At 43.7% G+C, this 18,753-nt stretch overlaps 1 protein-coding gene across 1 annotated transcript; it reads left to right on the top strand.

Annotated features, from left to right (window-relative positions):
• Positions 1-238: 238 nt before the first annotated feature.
• LOC308679248 (complexin-3-like) lies at positions 239-9,835 on the top strand (the record flags this gene model as incomplete). Its single annotated transcript, XM_081346839.1, has 3 exons — positions 239-399; positions 6,000-6,087; positions 9,611-9,835. 3 exons carry the CDS (start codon positions 239-241, stop codon positions 9,833-9,835), a joined length of 474 nt encoding a protein of 157 aa, XP_081202965.1.
• Between the last annotated feature and the right edge of the window lie 8,918 nt (positions 9,836-18,753).

Raw genomic sequence — 18,753 nt, 5'->3', positions numbered from 1 at the left:
GAACTTTCGCTTGGACTCGGGTCTACTCTTCCCCTCCTGAGCCTCAATGGGAAACAACAAGGGGACGCTTCCTCCACAAGAGACAAGATGCTGATCTAAACCCGAGTCGGCAGCTGAGCTTTAAGAAGCCAGCCTACTCCACGACCCAGCTGAGCTTCTTCTGGCCATCTCCAGGGACTGCTAACTCCGCTAACTCCACTCCTGTGTCTGCTGCCGCTGCTCTTCATTCTGCCTAACTATGGCTTTCATGGTGAAGTCTATGGTCGGTGGCCAACTGAAGAATCTCACTGGCGGGTTGGGAGGAGAAGACAAAGGAGAAGGGGACAAATCCCCAGCAGAAGCCCAAGGAATGACCAGGGAAGAACATGAAGAGTATCAGAAGCAGCTGCTGGAAGAAAAGTAAGTGTCTGATATTGCATGAGACGGTGTATAAATGTAATTAATAAATAAATACTGGAAGGGAGACCTCTTTCCCTACCTCTTCCTTCGTCTTTGCTTTTCAACATGTCTTATGATAAATACAGTCCTTGTGGTGTGTCATCAGGCTAGACTTTCCCAGCTTGCTGCTGTTCAGGTGTTCTGATTTACAATGGCGTCATAGGCTGGCTGAGAATGATGACATCATAGTTCAGAACACCTGACAGGCCATCCCGATGTAGTTTAGCAATCCAGGTCATCAGGAGACTCTCTGGAGGAATGTAGCCATGTTATATACCTGAGACAGAAATGGGGGCCTGCTTGAAAAAAACCTTGATGAACTTGAGTCAAGTTTCTCCATTAATTTTTGCCCTCACTGCCGATACCTCCAGATACTCACTTGCTGTGTAGTCTTCTTGAAGTTCAATTCATCTTCTTGAAGTTCCAAAAATAATCTGGTAACAGATTTTCGCCTTTTGCAACTAAGAGTACAGCCTGTATTAACAATAGTAATGTCAAAAACATCAATTGCTCAGAAATGTATCTTGCACGTTGAGGAACAATAATAGTGCCGCAAAATATCAACTGCTCAAAGCTGTACTTTGCTGATGATGGAGGATAAAAACTGGATTCCAATACATCTCATGAGGAACAGTCTAGAAAAGTTTAGCAGTTGGTTGACAAGTACACGGTAGCCTGAGCATTATTAAATAAGAGTCCACTTCATTAATTGAACTAGACATGTCTTGTTACTGTTCGTCTTCTGAATGCCTCCTCCACAGGCCTATGCTTGAGTGCCTCTCTGGAAGATTAATAGGAAGGAGCCGGAGGACCACAACCCTTCACTCCTTTTTAATCAGAATAATCAAATAAGATGTGATGATTTCGATTTACTTAATACGAATGATAGTTCATTGTATAACAGCTCCGATCATTCAGCCCTCCATCAGGTGGTTGAGGTACATGACATTTATCGTCTAAACGAACATGCCAGGAAAGGAAGCAACTGCTCAGTCTGAACATAGATAGGGCTGTTGGCTCAAGTCTAACATGACTTATTGGTTTAGAGTGACTGAATCAATGGGAAGACAAGTACATGCACACAGAGTGAAGATTTCTCCCCTGTGATGTCCTAGGCTGAATAAAATCTTGAACTTGTTCATCCAATCAGAAATACATTCTGAGATCCATACCTTCAAAGCTAAATAAAATAAGTAGGAATTCCAAAAAAAGAGAAGCTATTTGGAAGCTCCAGATCAGGATGTTTTTAGATGGATTCTGGCAAAACATTGGAAGGGGCTGAGCTTACACCATAAAAATAGAGCAAATTTGTGAGCTAAATTAAAAATAGCTCTCAGGAATATCTGCGCAGAAATAAATCCTTTGCTCTAAGCAGTTTTTATGCAAAGTTTGACCTCAAACCCTTCGCTCTCTAAATGCAAATGCAGGAATTCAGGGCTGTAGAACGCAGATTGTAGAAGCTGATCTTTCATTTAAGCGGTGACTGAATTAACGGGATCCTGCACCTGTTTCAGTTTTTCCTAATATGCAGAGGAGGAAACTCAGAAAGGGAACCAGGATATTCCATTTGTTACAGAGAGCAGGGAATGTCAGTAATGTATTTTCATGAAACCCTAATCTTTTAATCCTCTTTTGCTTTCAAGAGATGGGATTGTTTTCCCAGGAAGAGAACAAAAAAACCCCACTATGTCTCATTACAGATGTATTTATATTCTGAATTATTTCTAATTTGGGGAAGAAGGAATAGACACATTATTTAAAGCTGCTTTTAGTACATAATACATTGTTCTTCTTTGGAATTACTCACTTTCTGCACTCAGCGCTCAGAGTTTTATAATACCTTAGCTACTCACTCTCACACCCCATCCCTCCCAAGCTTGATCATGAGTAAGCACCTCTGCCTGACTTTTATTATCTTTGCAGAAAGCACGGAGGAGCTACAGTCTGTATCAAAAAGATAGTCACTTAAAGCTTAAAGGTAGATTAAGGATTTGGGATAGATTTCCACCTGATTTTTATTATTATTATTATGACACTGTGTTGCAGAGAGGAGCACCGGTTCCTGAAGAGTTTTGCATAGAAATAATTTTGATAACAACTTTTCCAGACAAATAGAAGAACATCAGTGGCATGGGGAGTAAGCTCAGAAACATAAATGATGGAATTGCTTAGAGATGGCCCTTAATCTTAGCTTTTCAGCTGAAGAACTAAGGCAGCCAAAATCCTATTTCTTATCTTTGACCTATAAAAAGAATTTAATTTAATAGACCAGTTCCTGGTTTACCTGACGGTACTTAATTTTCCTCGCCCCCGAAATCTGTCAAGGCTGTCCTAACCCTCACGCTCATTTAAACTCCATCACAGAATTGTAGAATTACACCACTGAAAGGTAAATTCATCTTGCCGGACGCAAAAACTGCAAAATTGCCTCAACTTTGAAAGGCGGTGTGAGAGCTAGATCCAACAAGATTAGGAACAATCAGCTTAGACTAAACTAATCCGTTACAGTCACGAGACCCATGTATCAATGGCTCCGTGCACCGAGAACTCTTTCGTAGACCTACAAAAACAGGGGAAAAAGAGCAGAAGAATTAAGCCTAGTTATATGACATTATAAGTAGAGTTTGGGTTTTGCACATAGTAGTGGCTGGAATTTTTTTTCCCCCTTAGTAGTTTTCTCAATTTTTGCAACCTGCATACCAAGTGTCCTCAGCTTACAGCCTCAAATGAGCCCGACGTTTCTGTTTCTAAGCGAGGCATTTGTTCGGTGAATTTTGCCACATCTTACTAAACGATCTTACACATCTTACACATCTTTGCTAAACGAATCACTGCAGCTGTTAAGAGGCTCACACGGCTGTTCGGCTTCCCCACTGATTTGGCTGGTCAGAAGGTTCACAGAAGGGGATTCACGTGATCCCCCCGGCAGGCTGCGACTGTCATAAATACGAGTCAGTTGCCCAGCGTCCGGATTGCTATCGCAGGACCCTGAAGATAGTGCGACAGTCGTAATTGGGAAAATTTTAATTTATTGCACAGATGACTTTAATTTTAATTTTATCTTAATTTCTGTACTTACTATATGTTATTGTTGTTAGCCGCCCTGAGTCCTTCGGGAGATAGGGCGGGATATAAGTCCCATTAATAAATAAATAAAATAAATAAAAACAGTCATAAGTCACCTTTTTTCAGTGACGTTGTAACTTTGAACGGTCGCTAAATGAAGCCCAGGACTACCTGCACTTATCAGAGGGTGGGTGTCCTTGATTCACCACCTGGGATGCATTTAGTTGTAGTCCTGGCTGGAGGAAGCCTGACAGATGGCTCTCCAGCCTCTGCTTAAATACCCAGCATTTAAGGACTCCGTATTTCTTTCGTCAGTCCTGCAGTCTAACAGCTTGTGTCCCCAGCAGCTTTTGTTTAAATTTTTCCAGGACGGAGAATTAATTGAGCCACAGGACTTGGAATAAGAGTTACTTAGTTATACCGCTGAAAGGAGATATAATGGAGCCAATTAAGATGACTCTGACGTTGGGGCAAGGAGAGAATATAAGAAATTAAAGTTTTTTCTCCCCCTGTCTTATACACCACTGGAGAACAAGAATAGTATCCTAACTCCCGATCCTGGATGGCTGTGTTCACCTAACAGGATAATTTTGTGTACTAAATGAAGCCATTTTCAGGATAATATTTGCCTAGCAAATTCATCACCTTAACTGTGGGGGTAAAGGCAGACACCCACTCAGTTAATCAAGGTCATGAAGTTGTACGGTATGACTGCAACCATTGGATTTTTTAGCCTTGAGAAAGTTGTGTGAACCAAGCCTTTGTTTTTCCTAACCGCTTGGATCAAACCCATCTTAGTCCAAGCAGATTAAGGGAAGTTACAAGGATTCATTCAGATATTCTAGGATACCAACGACTAACCCTGGGTTATTCTAGGATGGCAAAAAATAAAAAACCCAGGAATTTGGGAAACCTTTTTCACTAAGTTTATTAAAATTTCACTTAAGGTTTCACATCTACTAAAGTCTTGCCTCTTTATTTCTTCATGGTTCCGTTCTACAAACTTGGGACTTTGCTCTCCATTTCTATGAAGGTTTGTTAGGGATGTGATCGTTTTACCATGTAAAAGCCCGGAGTGATGAATGAACCTCATGTGAGGTTAGATTTTCTGGATTACATAATACACAAACTGGGATTCCGTCCTGTGCATTGATAATAAGAACTGATCCTTACAATATCAGCCGAGTGGAGATTATGTAAAAATGATAGCAATAAGCTGTTTTACAAGCAAGGTTGGATCATACCCACGTGCACGCACATTTTGACATATGTATGCAATGTGCAACACACCCATTTTCCTCCAACAATTATTGGATATAGGTAGAGAAAGAGCAGAGGCAATTATTTCACAGTAACCAAGCCAGGTTTTGTTGCTTAATTAATGTGACTTGGTCCGTATCTTTTGATTAACTTCGCACTGGCCTGGATAACCGTCTCCTTTGGGAAATTTTCTGTCTTTCTGTTCCCATGTTGTCATCCTCTGGCAATTTCGGCTTAGCTTGCCAACTGGAGCACATTTACTAATAATAGGGCCAACCTATTTGTGGGACTGCCTGTCGCCCCATCGTTTTGGCTTGCCCCTCCATATCAAGCAGGGAGGGCACGCTCCAGGTGTCTTCCATTAAGCAATGCCATCGCATTGGAACCCAAATCCTGCCTCCTCTGGTCCAACTGTCCAGGCAGCAGGATGGCTCTGACCCTATTAGTCTCCCATAAGGCTTTAGAGACCATAGAACAGAGCAGAATAACAGAGTTGGAAGAGACCTCAGAGGTCATCTAGTCCAACCTTCTGCTCAGGCAGGAAAACGTATACCATTTCAGACAAATGGCTGTCTAGTCTCTTTTTTAAAGCCTCCAATGATGGGGCACCCACAACGTCTGAAGGCAAGCCGTTCCACTGATTAATTGTTCTGCCTGTCTCAGTCGTTCTAATTTCTCCCTATTTCTAGGTTGAATCTCTCCTTGATCATTTTCCATCCATTAGTTCTTGTCTGGCCTCATGGTGCTTTGGAGAAGAGCTTGACTGCCTCTTCATTGTGGCAGCCCCTGAGATATTGGAAGACTGCTCTCATGTCATTCCTAGTCTTTCTTTGAATTAAACTAGACATAGTCAATTCCTGCAACCGTCCTTCATATATTTTCGCCTCCAGTCTCCTAATCATCTTTGTTGCTCTTCTCTGCACTCTTTCTAGAATCTCCATATCTTTTTTATATCATGGTGGCCAAAACTTGATGCAGTATTCCAAGTGTGGCCTTACTGTTTAGACCTGACGGTTCCTCCCGGCTTTGAGGCGATGTGTTTAGGTGAGGTTAATATGCCAGTTAATAGGCTGAGGTTATTCTTCAGCTGAATCCTGTTGATGGCCTTGGCTATTGGGGTCTATGAAGCTTGTCTCGTAGTGTTAACCCTTCTAGGCTGCCTAGAGTCAGTTTGGACAGATGAGCAGACCTATTCATGGTTGAAATCAATTTCTTTCTCCTTATGACTTTGGCAGGATGGAGCGTGATGCCCAGTTTGCCCAGAAGAAGGCTGAACGTGCTACACTGCGGACTCACTTCCGAGACAAATACAAGCTGCCCAAGGTATGGAGTGGGGCCTTCATAGAACTCAGTCTGGTTTCTTTAGGGAATTTCTCTGCCTCAGGGGCCTCCAACCTTGGGAATGTTAAGGCTTGTTGCCTTCAACTCCCAGAATTGGGAGAAATTCTAGAAACCGAAGTCCACAAGTCTTAAAGTTCCCAAGGTTGGAGATCCCTGCTCTACACAACTCTATTCTAGTGAAGCTTCACAATCAAAGTGAAGAAAGCTACTTTATGCTACAGGAGAATAGATTTCCAGCAGGTAAACAGAGTTCATCATTCCCTCCCCTCATCCTGCTCCCTCCCTCCCCATCTTTTAGTTAGGGTTGGATATTTGGGATTTCTATAGCATTTATACTGTCTGCAGATTTTGTATAGTTTTATCTTTTTAATATTGTAAGCCGCCCAGAGTTACCCCATGGTAAAATGGGCAGCCAATAAATAATAATAATAATAATAATAATAATAATAATAATAATAATAATAATAATAATAACAACAACAACAACAACAACAACAACAACAACTGGAAAAGATAACAAAATACAAAGACCTACAAATAGAAATAGAAAGACTGTGGCAAAGGCAAGCAAGGGTAGTACCAATAGTAATAGGCGCCTTGGGTGCAATCCCAAAACAACTGGAGCACCACTTGAACACCATCATCGGCATTGACAAATTCGCCATCAGTCAATTGCAAAAGGCGGCCATACTAGGAACTGCTTCCATCCTGCGACGATATCTGTAATACCATCAAACATCCACATCTGCCTATCCCAGGTCCTTGTTAAGGACTCGATAGGTAGACAAAAATGCCAAATCTAGTCTGAACATCTGGCTGACTGTGCGATGATCAATAATAACAATAATAATGCCCAAAATTGTTTATAGAGAACACTGACTCCAAGTTAGACCCTGCAGAAACTTCCAATTAATGCCATCCCCATCTTTTTTGTTTAAAGTTTAGACCAGTTTTTCAACCTTGGCAATTTTAAGATGTGTGGACTTCAACTCCCAGAATTTTCCAGCCATCCGGTCACCCTAAACGAATGACTTTAAGTCAAGTATTGGGACTGATTCAAAGACACTTGATTCTATTCAATAATTTGAACTGAAGGACTAATTCAGCCCAACTGCTATTGAATCAAATCATCAACCTGGCGCATTCATGGATCTCCTTTTAGAAGTTTCCCACCATTACACTTCCCTCTCTGGTTTCTTTTGATTTAATTCTGCTGGGACCCTTCAGGGGCATTTTTGCTGCTTGACTTTGATTTGGATATTAGGTGGTTTTAATTTACACTGCAGAACACCAGAAGAAAGTCATGTTGCATGGTTTTAATTTGTCCCACAGAGCACCAAAAACGTCCTTCTTAAGTACTCTGCAAATATTGGAAATAAGTAAACAGAAATAAACACAACTTCCCAGTTCCCCAAAGCAAGTTGAAGTGGGCGTCCTCTACTGTCAGTTGAAGACAGAAAGAGGACAAGATCTTTACGAATCCCTACGCCTTACGAAGACGTCAACCAGCCAGCCACTTGCAAGAGGAATACCTTTTTTTTTACAAAGACAGCAGCACAAGTCTCTGCAAGGGGACAAGAGGGTGGGTGCACCAACACCCATCAACACCCTGTCCCTTGGAAAACTGTAGGTCTTGGACGTGGTCCGAAGCCTCCAAAGAGATAAGAGCTTTATTGTGTAGAGATAGCTCGATGCCCCTGAACCAATAGCGTCTATTCAATAGGTTGGGTGTTGCTTGGGAATTCTGGGAAAAACACTAGGGAAATGTTTCTCCAACTTGGCCATTTGAAGACCGGTGGACTTCAACTCCCAGAAGTCCCCAGTCATTTAAGGTCATAGAGTTACCAAGTTTGAGAAACACAGTCTTGAGAACGTCTATGGAGATTCTCAGTCATCCAGGTCATAGCTGTCTCAAAAGTGTGTTTTTTTAAAAATTTAAAATAAAAGGCAAGTGGATTGTTTTTTGAAGAGGAAGAAGAATAAGAATGTTGGGACTGGATGTTGGGGAGATGGAAGGATGGATATCCTTCCATCTCCCCACCATCCAGCCCCAACTGATGCAGCTTCTTGGATAAGAAGCGAAACGTATCCTAGGGAATCCTTCCGGCTGAACTGACCTGGTGATTTCTTCCAGTTCAAACCAGTTACATTTCTGAGGCTGCCCAATGAGTGAGAAACAGAAGTTGAGCATAGTTGGGCCATCCAGAGATTAGCCGTGAGCTACAACGTATTCAATTGTCTCCGCTGGAATCCTTTCTAGTTGAATCCGAGACCCAATATTCTGCCCGTTTGCAGACTTTTTAAGGCCAGGCATAATTAGCACAAACCAATTATGTTCAGAATTCTCTTCCTAACTGGTCCTCTTCAAATCGATGAAGCTTATGATGAATGCAGTTTGGTTCCACTCTACTTGTTTCCACTGGGATGTGGCTAACAGTATTTATTGGGTTTTTGCCCCAAGGCTGAAATCTGACAAAATGCCCTATTTTTATACCTGGCATTTAGTCATTCATCTGCAACCCTACATCTGACATTTGCAAGCATATCTTACATCATTTTCTAGGATGGCAGCAAGCTTAACCAGATCCTGGAAGTGTCCCACGTCCAAATTTGCCCAGGGGCACTAAGCCATAGAGAAGATGAAGCCTAACCAACTTGGCTGGTTGCGTGAATGCTGTCATTAAAACTTTAGCCCACTTGGTTAGCACAGCTGCGTGAATGCAGCTAATATGATTATCAATAGACCATCCAGATCCCAAAATCTGAATAATCTGAATAAGAAGAGACTGGATCGCCACCTGTCTGAAATGGTAGATAGGCTCTCCTCCTGAAGCAGGAAGTTGGACTAGAACAGATGTCCCCAAACCTTTGGGCACCGGGGACCGGTTCCGTGGAGAGAGGTTTTTCCACGAACCAGAGGGGGCGTGGTTTTATGTGCTGCCTGCATCCCACAGATGGGGCTTTGCTTGTTTGTGTGGACCAGGTATGGGTGATGGTTGCAGCATCCCGGGATCAGCTGATTGCCACTTGCAACGTTCCCAGTCAGCTGCTGACAAGCAAAGTCAACGAGGGGATCTGGATTCACTTCATGACCACGGTGATCTGCTTAATGATCTTGGCAGAAAAGGTCATCAGGCGTGACTCACATAGTGACAGACGTTTTTCGTCTCTGTTATGGCCCTAAGTCAAGACCTACCAGTATTGCCTCTTGTTTGCCGCCACTGAAATCAATGGGATATGTCCCAAAGGTTCTTTTTCAGGAGGCAACTGGACTTCCTTTGCTCTTCTTTGGAGACGTTTCGCTTCTCCTCCAAGAAGCTTCTTCAGCTCTGACTGGATGGTGGGGAGAAGAAGCGAAACGTCTTCAAAGAAGAACAAGAAAGCCCAGTTGCCTCCTGAAAAAGCACCTTTGGGACAACCAGGACCTGGATGAGGAAGAATCTCCACAGTCAATGGGATTTGCTTCTCTTAAGTCAAACCAATTGATTAACCTTCTTCTCTTTAGAATGAAACTGATGACAGCCAGATCCAACTAGCCGGGGGTGATGTGGAACTGCCTAAGGAGCTGGCCAAGATGATAGAGCAAGACAATGAGGAGGAAGAGGAAAAGGACTCTGTAATCGGACAGCTGACCAACATCCAGAACATAGACCTAGATTCCTTGAAGGACAAAGCCCAAGCCACCATAGATGATCTGAAGCAGTCTGCTGAGAAATGCACCATCATGTGACTCCATGTGCCTCTTGACCGGCACCAGATCCCAGTGGTCAATTTGGGACCCGTGTGAGTGGAGTGGGGTGGGGTGTCTGTGAGAGTGCAAGCCTGACCCTAGTTGATGAGAAGGACCCAACAGACGCCCGATGAGTTTGTCTTCCTTGTTTGTGTGTGTGTGAGCTGAGTATTTTTTTTGAAGCCCAAGTCCCCTCTCTTGTAAGGTATCTTCCTTCTTCTGGCCCTCTTCAGTGGACATGAGATGTGCATACCTGTCTCAGGTTAGAATCATCAATTGTTTGACACAAGCACCCCTTCCCTCACCATGATCCACCTTGAAGTTCTACCTCTCTTCAACCTTCTCCCTTTCCTGATATATCTAGACAAACTATCTTCCATCCACCGCTTGGTGGAGAAGGATAAGAGCCATTTACTATCCCAGGAGTCATCCTGGCTGTGTAGTGAAATGAACGTGCATCACACAAACACACACACATGCACACCTACACACAACCCTCTTTACAGAAACACAATTTGAAGAGGGGACTTCTTGTAGAAAAAATGCAAAGGGTATCGTTGCCAAGAGAAGTTCCGAGCCTTGTCAAATTAGGTGGTTCGGCCACTTGTATGTCTTCCAGTTCAAGGCTTGGGGGCAAGAGGAGACTTCCCCCTCCACCTCTGCCCTAGTTTCCTACTATTAAACAGAACTTCCAGAACCTCAGAAAGCCCAAAGGCATCATCCCCATATTACAGGTCGAGAAAGCACAGCGTGGCCCCTCGTTCTATCCCCGAAGCCATACAAGGATGAAAGTCTCTCTGGTTGGTGCTTAATCAACCATAATCCCGTAGGCGTTTTGTGCTCTGTTTCAATGTCTAACAATACATCCTGGGACCTCTCACTGTCATGTTTTGAACAAGTAGCGGGAAGGGTATAATTACCTGTGTAACAAACGTGGCAATCTTTATGTTGTAATGTGACTATGCAGTATTCTTTCACCCTCGACCTTCAATGCTCCCCTTCTTTTTTTTTTTCCATGGTACTGTTCAATTTGGTGGAATAAAGACCAAGCTTCTATGCATTCCTTTGTCCTGTTATTCTCTTTCAGAAAAGATCAACCGTGTTGCGTATCTGGTGTCTAAACACAGGCTGTTTCTTCTCTTAGTGGCAGGGCACTACACTTGATTCCTCACTATTGACTGATGAAATTACGGTGGAATCCTATAGGCAGAAAATCTTCCCTCTGTCTCCATGTCATCAAGTGTCAGGCAGGCACAACCAGACCGTAGGTTTAGAGTTCAAACTACCTACTTTATTGTTTTCTGCCTATAATACAGGAATCTCCCCAGACTGGCAGCTTTTGCCTGGGAAAGATCAGCTAAGGCTCCAAGACGTTCAAGGTCGGGTCAGACCTTGCCTCTTGTGTTTATGGAATGAGTCCAGACTAATTCCCTACTTGACCCCTTCTCCCAACTGGGATGGCTGCTCTCCAACATCAAGTTATTGGCTATATACACCTTGCAGTAAAGAACATTGTCTTGCCCCTGAAGATCCTAGCAGAGCATAATGGGAGATATTGTGGAAAGTTTTGATATCTAGACTTCGACTCTGCATCATGAGCTTCTTGAATCTTCTCAAGCTACGCAGGGTCCAAAAATCTGGCTTCTTGCTCTTCCTCGGTGCTAACGAGTTGGTTGCCAACAGATGCTCATTTCACTGTCCTCTGAGAATGCCTTTCTTGCTTAGTGCACTAAACATAGAAATCAAATCCAGATGATGTCCTGAAAGCAACGATTAAGTTGATGGAAGGTTTATAAAACAGCTGCAAGCCTTCCCATGCAAGATGATTAATAACCCAAAGGGGAAAAGATGAAAGTCGAGTGGAAAAAAACCAAGGGGATGTGTAAAATCAGGCCTATATTGGCTTATTATAGAGAGCCAGCTTGCGGTAGTGGTGAAGGCGCCAGGCTACAAACTGGGAGACCGTGAGTTCTAGTCCTGCCTTAGGCACTAAGTCAGCTGGGCCAGTCACTCTTTCTCAGCCCCAAAAAGGAGGCAAGGCCAAACCTAAAAAAAAAAATCCACAAAGTCAAACTCAATTGAACAGAAGAAAAAAAACACCCCAGGTTATAGTCTTAGATGCATCTCAAAGTTAGCAGATTCCCCAGATGAAAATAATCTAAACATTAGCAGCTGTCTTTGATATTCCCAAAGATTGGGGAAAATCTGTTTTTTTTTTCTACTTTTCCTAGCAAGGACTGGAAAAATCCTTGACCCACCCCAGCACCCTTAAACACTCCTGTTTGCAAGGATGTTAAATCTTGTAATGCATTATTTAAGATTAATCTGGCCCCAGTAGGGGTTTTTTTAAGCAACCATATGCCTCCTTCCCCCCCCCCCACAACCCTGTTCCTGGATTTACAACAATCTTGCTCGATGAAATATTTCCAAGATTGCAGAGATTCTGTAAACCTGGATTTGACCCAATAAAAGTAGTACCTCGAGACAGATCTGGTGATTTTTTTTCTTTTTAATTTGTGTGTGTGTGTGTCTTTGTGTGTGTCTTTGTCATGATCAAGGCAGCTGCTTTGGCTCTGCGTTTTGTACAAGCCGTGCAAAGGACCTGAGGGATGCTGAGAATTCGTCTGCTCTAAAAATAAAAGTGCTACCACTTCCTGATATGAATCACTCCCAGAGCAAGTGACGGAACAAACTTGATCTGTTTTTCCTTGATCTTCCCCCCCACACACACACACACTGGGCCAGATAAGGAACTCTGAGCCTCTTTTAAGATCATTCCTCCCTCCCACGAAATTGCTTTTATACATCAACCTCATGGAAACAATTCCGGTGGAAATGCAAAATCTAAAGCAAAACGATCCAGGATTGGGAACTAGCAGGATCATACTAAAGGGACAATTCATTATTACTGTTATTATTTTTGGAAGAAAGTGATATGAGTCTCCTTTTAGAAATCTTAATTTGACATATTACTTTTTGCAGAAGGCCGCCCCGTAACTCTGCTTGTCAGTGCTAGCAAAACAAGCTGGCAGAGTTTTTAAATTAATTGGGGTTGTTGTTTTTTCCTTTTTTCCAAATGAGGGGGAAAAGAAAAAGTAGCTGAAAATACTCCGGGCACCCTCTTCTAGTGCTGACATATATTTTCAATCGGCCGGTTTTTAAGATCATTCTCAGATGGGGTCTGTGGGGCAAAGGATCTCGTGGCAAGAAGGCTTGATGGGTGATAAGAGAACTTTCAAGGGAAAAGCTTAGAATGGCAAATCAGAAGGAATGGAAAGAAGACTTTTCCAAAGCCATACCCAGAAAAAGAAAAAATGATCTGGTTTGAAAGCTGGTGGCTAGGTTTGCGTGACATAAAGGACCCAATCATCTACGGCCCCATTTGTTTTTTAATCAACCAGAATAGAGTTGGAGGGGAACTTGGAGGTCTTCTAGACCAGCCCCCTGCTCAGGCAGGAAACCCTATACCATTTCAGACAAATGGCTGTCTAGTCTCTTCTTAAAAAACTCCAGTGATGGAGCAGCCACAACTTCTGGTGGCAAGCCGTTCCACTGGTTAATTGTCCTCACTGTTAGGAAGTTTCTCCTTAATTCCAGGTTGCTTCTCTCCTTGATTAGTTTGCATCCATTGTTTCTAATCTTGCCTTCTGGTGCTTTGGAAAATAAGTTGACCCCCCCCTCCTCTTTGTGGCAGCCCCTCAAATACTGCAATACTGCTATATGCTACTTAATGATATCAATCCTGCCTTTGTCTCTATCTCAGAAGCATGAAGAGCTTATTAAGTTCTAGCAAGCATTCACACAACCTGGGCAACAGGAGAAAGCTCAAGTCCACTTCCCCGGAGTTAACTCTTGCCATTAAATTAACAAAAGTTAGGAAGCTTGCATGATACAACCGTCCTATCATTGGCCCATTGAAGTGTCTTCTTATGAATTGTGCACCACCGCTAAGCTAAAGGCATCTTTTACAAACCTTTTACCCGGCTTGATACGCCAGCCAGGTCAGGCCAAACGCAAAGAAAACGCACCTGACGGCGAGATATTTTTACAAACCGAACTCCTAACTTGGCATCCCTGCTGAAAAGTGAGGCAGTTATATATAAGGCAGGTGGTTCTCGGCTTACGGCCACAGCTGAGCCCAAAATTTCTGTTGCTAAGCAAGACATGGGTTGAGTGAGTTTTGCCCCATTTTAATGACCTTTCTTGTCAGTTGTCGTTAAGTGAATCGCTGCAGGTTTTAAGTTAGTAACACGGTCGTGAAGTGACTCTGGCTTTCCCCACTGACTTTGCTTGTCAGAAGGACACAAAAGGGGATCAGGTGACACCCCCCCCCAGGGACGCTGCAACGGTCATAAATATGCTTCAGCTGCCAAGTTGCAACTGTCCTAAGGGTGAAAAATGGTCATATTTTTTCAATCACATCATAACTTCGAAAGGTCAATAAACTGTTACATATGTTGAAGAGTACTTGTATTATATATGATATAGTGGAATTTTCCTCCAATGGGATTTTCCCATGTATTTTACCAGGAAAGATAGATAGGGCAGCCTAGAAAGGTAAGTGCCCTCCTAACGATACCCAAGCACTCCGAATTTGTTGGCGATGTCCATTTTCCTGTATGGGTCCATGGTGACCTAACCCTAACCCTAAGTGGAATTTTCCTCCAATGGGATTTTCCCATGTATTTTACCAGGAAACATAGGTAGGGCAGCCTAGAAAGGTAAGTGCCCTCCTAACCAAACCCAAGCACTCCGAGTTTGTTGGCAATGTCCATTTTGCTCTCCGAGTTCATGGTGACAGAACACTAACCCAATACATTATATTTTTCCTACTCCAGGCCAGAATCTGCCCAGACGTATGTATGAAGTCATTACTTAAACCACCCTGTTGGTTTTAGTGCTATAGATTTTGTAGTGTTTTTAACTGATCCCCACCAAGAGTCATGACTGATTGGGCAGGTGGGGTGGCCATATAAATTGAAACCAAACAAATAATGATAATGTTTTCAGCACAGTCTGAGAATGGCCAACTTCTCACCCTTAAATGATTGGTATATTTAACTGGGCAATCAACAAATTGTGAACTTGTCCAACCGTTCTGCCAAAAGCCTCTATTGTTCGAAAGAATAGCAAAGACAAATACATTAATAACAAAATCTACATAAAAACCGGAAGGACAGGAAAGCATTTTAATGAGCTCTAATAAAGTTTCGACTTTTTTTTAAACTTTTTTTTTTACTCCCCCACCCTTTCTTCATTTCCTTTATTTGGCGTCCAAGTGCTCATTTAAAAACCAGATGCTTTATTCATAAAACAGGATTCCTAATAACTTGGACAAAGCCGATCCCGTTCATTAGTGGCCTATTCTTGAGAAGTTGGTGAACCAGCTGTTTGGCACGGGGGACGAGGAGGGTGGCTGGGTACGGCAGCCTCGCCGGTGCCAAAAATGGACTTGGGAATCCAATTATGAAAGGACTCAAGCCCTCGCTTTGAACACGTCGATTGTTTGGCCTTCCTCGTCCGTGATGCTCCTAAATTGGTAGGTTTCTAATTCCCCTTCCTGCTTTCTCCCCCTGATGGTTTGCAACTCCTGTGGAGTCTTTTTTTTTTTAGTTATTTAGGCTCTTCTCTTCCCGAGCATCTTTCCCCCCCCCCGCCGTTTCTGTTCACTCCCTCCCTTTTGACAACCTTGCTGCAGAGATCATGTGATGTTCCCCTGGTTTATTTTAGGAGCCAACATGACCTCAGGTTGTAAGGAAAGGAAGGCTGCACATGTTCTTCGGTCTGGAAAGATAATCTGCCCCATGGAGGCTCTCTTGCCAGCCGGGTGGCATGATCAGATGAGGCCAGCTGCAAAAGAAGCGCGCGCCTCCCCTGTCACAGCCTGCGTTTTCATGCAAGAGCTGGCAGAGAAAAACGGAGGAGACAGGCCACCAAATAGGCCAGGATCATCCCAGTTCTGCCAGGCCAGAGTGGATGTGTTGCCTCTAACCGTGATTTGAAGACAGCAGGGACCAAGACCCGGGGGGACCCCACTCCAGTCAAGGTGAACTTCACCGAAATGAAAAGAAGCATGGAATTTGGGGATTTCTCCCCTCTCGTTCTGCCTCATTCACATTGGCGAATGGGTGACGGTTCACAGAGTCAGCAGGTCGACATGTGCAACGTGGGCTCTTAAATCTGAAGTTGGGTATCTCTGATCGAAGCCCCACCAAGCAGAATGAACTACAGCATCTTAAGAACTTGGTTTGCTGGTAGAGGTTAAGATGCTGGCCTGGAAACGAAGAGATGGTGAATTCTAGTCCCGTCTTAGACATGAAAGCCAGCCGGGTGACGGAGCTGATCGCTAGGAGATGGAGAGTTCTAGTCTCGCCTTAGGCATGAAAGCCAGCTGGGTGACTTTGGGCCAATCACCGGGAGACGGGGAATTCTATTCCCACCTTAAACATAAAAGCTGGGGTGACTTTGGGCCAATCAGGAGGAGATGGTGAGTTCTAGTCCCTAGTTCTGTCAATTTCATCAACCGTTCCTCCGTGTTGGGGAATACCAAATTTTCCCACTTTTGCGCATTTTCCATCTGGATTTTTAATTAATTGCTTTTTTCTTCTCTCCTTATTTTGCTCTCCCATTCCCATTTTAGAACCAGGAGATAAATGTTAACATTCCTGGATACCAGTCCACCCTAATGTTCCTTTTCCAGCTGCTCCATTCATTGTTAGGATTATACGGGATTAGTAAGTGTTGGTGATCTTCAGAAAATGAATAAGAGCTGTGGTGGCACAGTGGTTAGAGTACAGTACTGCAGGCTACTTCTGCTGGCTGCCAGCAGTTCGGCAGTTCGATCCTGACCGGCTCAAGTTCGACTCAGCCTTCTATCCTTCCAAGGTCGGTAAAATGAGGACCCAGATTGTTGGGGGCAAATATGCTGACTCTGTAAACCGCTTAGAGAGGGCTGTGAAGAACGATGAAGCAGTCTATAAGTCTAAGTGCTCTTGCTGTTGCTATTTCAGCTTTGCTAAAATGAGCCGGACTTTCTGACGACACGGCAAGTGACTTGCTGAGCACGTGCGGGGATGTCCTTAAGTGATGGTGAACATGGCCCTTTTTGCACACTGTCTAGCCTCGTGTCACACAATCCCTTGTTCAAAGACCCGGGTGAATCCCGGAATAAAGAACGGACATGGGAAAATAAGGTAAGTCTGTGACTGGTGATGTTACCTAGTTTGGATAATGAAACGTCTACAAGAAAACAACCAAAGTCAGAGAGCACCAAGGATCTACCTCAAAGGTAGATTTGGGATGCAGGAGGAAACAACCTGACCCTCTGAGAATCACACCGCTGTAGTCTCACACACACACACACAAAGGGTGACTGCCCTTGGAAGACAATTCTGCAACCTGGCGCTTTTTTCCTGGTGGATGGGGGGGGAAAAAATCAAACCTTAACAGTTTCTCAGGTCACGAATCTGAGAAATTGAAGTCCAGTCTCTTCGTTCGTCTGCTGCTTCCTGCGTTTTTTCAGACTACTGATTGCAGGAAGAGGGCAAACATTAGGCCCAGCTGTCCGTTCCAACAACCAACAACGCAGGCGAGCTATTCTTTTCCCTAACATTCAGACAATCAAGGAAGGTGACAGTCAAATGGCCTCTGAAAAGTTCAGCTCCGATTGTAACCGGAGAAGGAACGTGATGCGAAAGATTCCGTTTCAGCCCCTTGTCCCAAAAGAAGAAAGACTTAATTTCACCTTGTCCGTTTTATTATCCTTCATTCAGTTATGTAACTGGAACAAACACACGTTATAATTCCAAGAGATTACAGATAGGAGAGAGAGAGAAAGAAAAAGAGAGATGGAGAGAGAGAGAGAGAGAAAGAGAAAAAGAAAGAGATGGAGAGAGAGAGAGAAAGAGAAAAAGAAAGAGAGATGGAGAGAGAGAGAGAGAGAGAGAGACATCGTTTTGTACAATTTAGGGATGGTATAATCCTATTTCCTTTGTTTTTTCCACTGATTGGCAGGTTAGAAGGCAGATCAGAGTAGCTATCTTGCCTTTTTTGACCTCTCTGCCCTCATCCCTTAAAGCAGGGGTCTTCAAACTTGGCCCTTTTATGACTTGTGGACTTCAACTCCCAGAATTCCTCAGCCAGCGTGCCTGGCTGAGGAATTCTGGGAGTTGAAGTCCACAAGTCATAAAAGGGCCAAGTTTGAAGACCCCTGCCTTAAAGGGCCACTGGATCACAGAAGGAAATGGAGGAAACCAAAGGCATACCGTAGTTGTCTTGAAAGTGCTTTAAGAGAAAGAAGCTTTTAAATGCTCAGTATCTGGCTATAAGATACATACATTCTTTTATATACAAAAAATAAAAACAACTGTGGCCAAATCAGCCTCCTGCCTGGCCCCACCATAAGCTGCCTAAATGAAGATTCTGAGTTTGCAGGCTCTCTGCGTTGGGGAAAAAAAAATGATTTCAAGTCCTTAACTTGCTGCTTGAAGATACGGTGATTGGTTTGCTTTGGTTCATAAGTTGCGCTAAGGCTGTGGCGTGAACCAGGCTAGATTGTAAACCCTGGTTAATGGCCATGGTGCCCTATGGCTCCAGAAAACTATGATTTAAATCATAAACAAAAACCCAATCAGGTCTTGATGCAGTGATTCTCAAACTTGGCAACTGTTAAGATGGCTGGACTTTGACTCCCAGAATTCCCCAACTAGTTTTGCACCTGGCCGGCCTTGGACACCCCCTAGTTGGTGACCCCTGCCTGATTGGGGCCTTTCCCAGTAGTGAAAGGGGGGGAGGGCTGTGCCAGCCCCCACTTCCAATGCCAATCAGATGCCCACCGTTGTATTGAATGGCACTCCTAACACACTCCCCGAGCTAATGTGGGCTGCTTGAGCCTTTGCTTCAAGCCTTGGTTTATGGAG

The sequence above is a fragment of the Vipera berus genome (genome assembly GCF_964194415.1).
Source record: "Vipera berus genome assembly, contig: HAP1_SCAFFOLD_86, whole genome shotgun sequence".
Classification (NCBI taxonomy): Eukaryota; Metazoa; Chordata; class Lepidosauria; order Squamata; family Viperidae; genus Vipera; species Vipera berus.
This window is presented reverse-complemented; position numbering and strand designations above follow the sequence as displayed.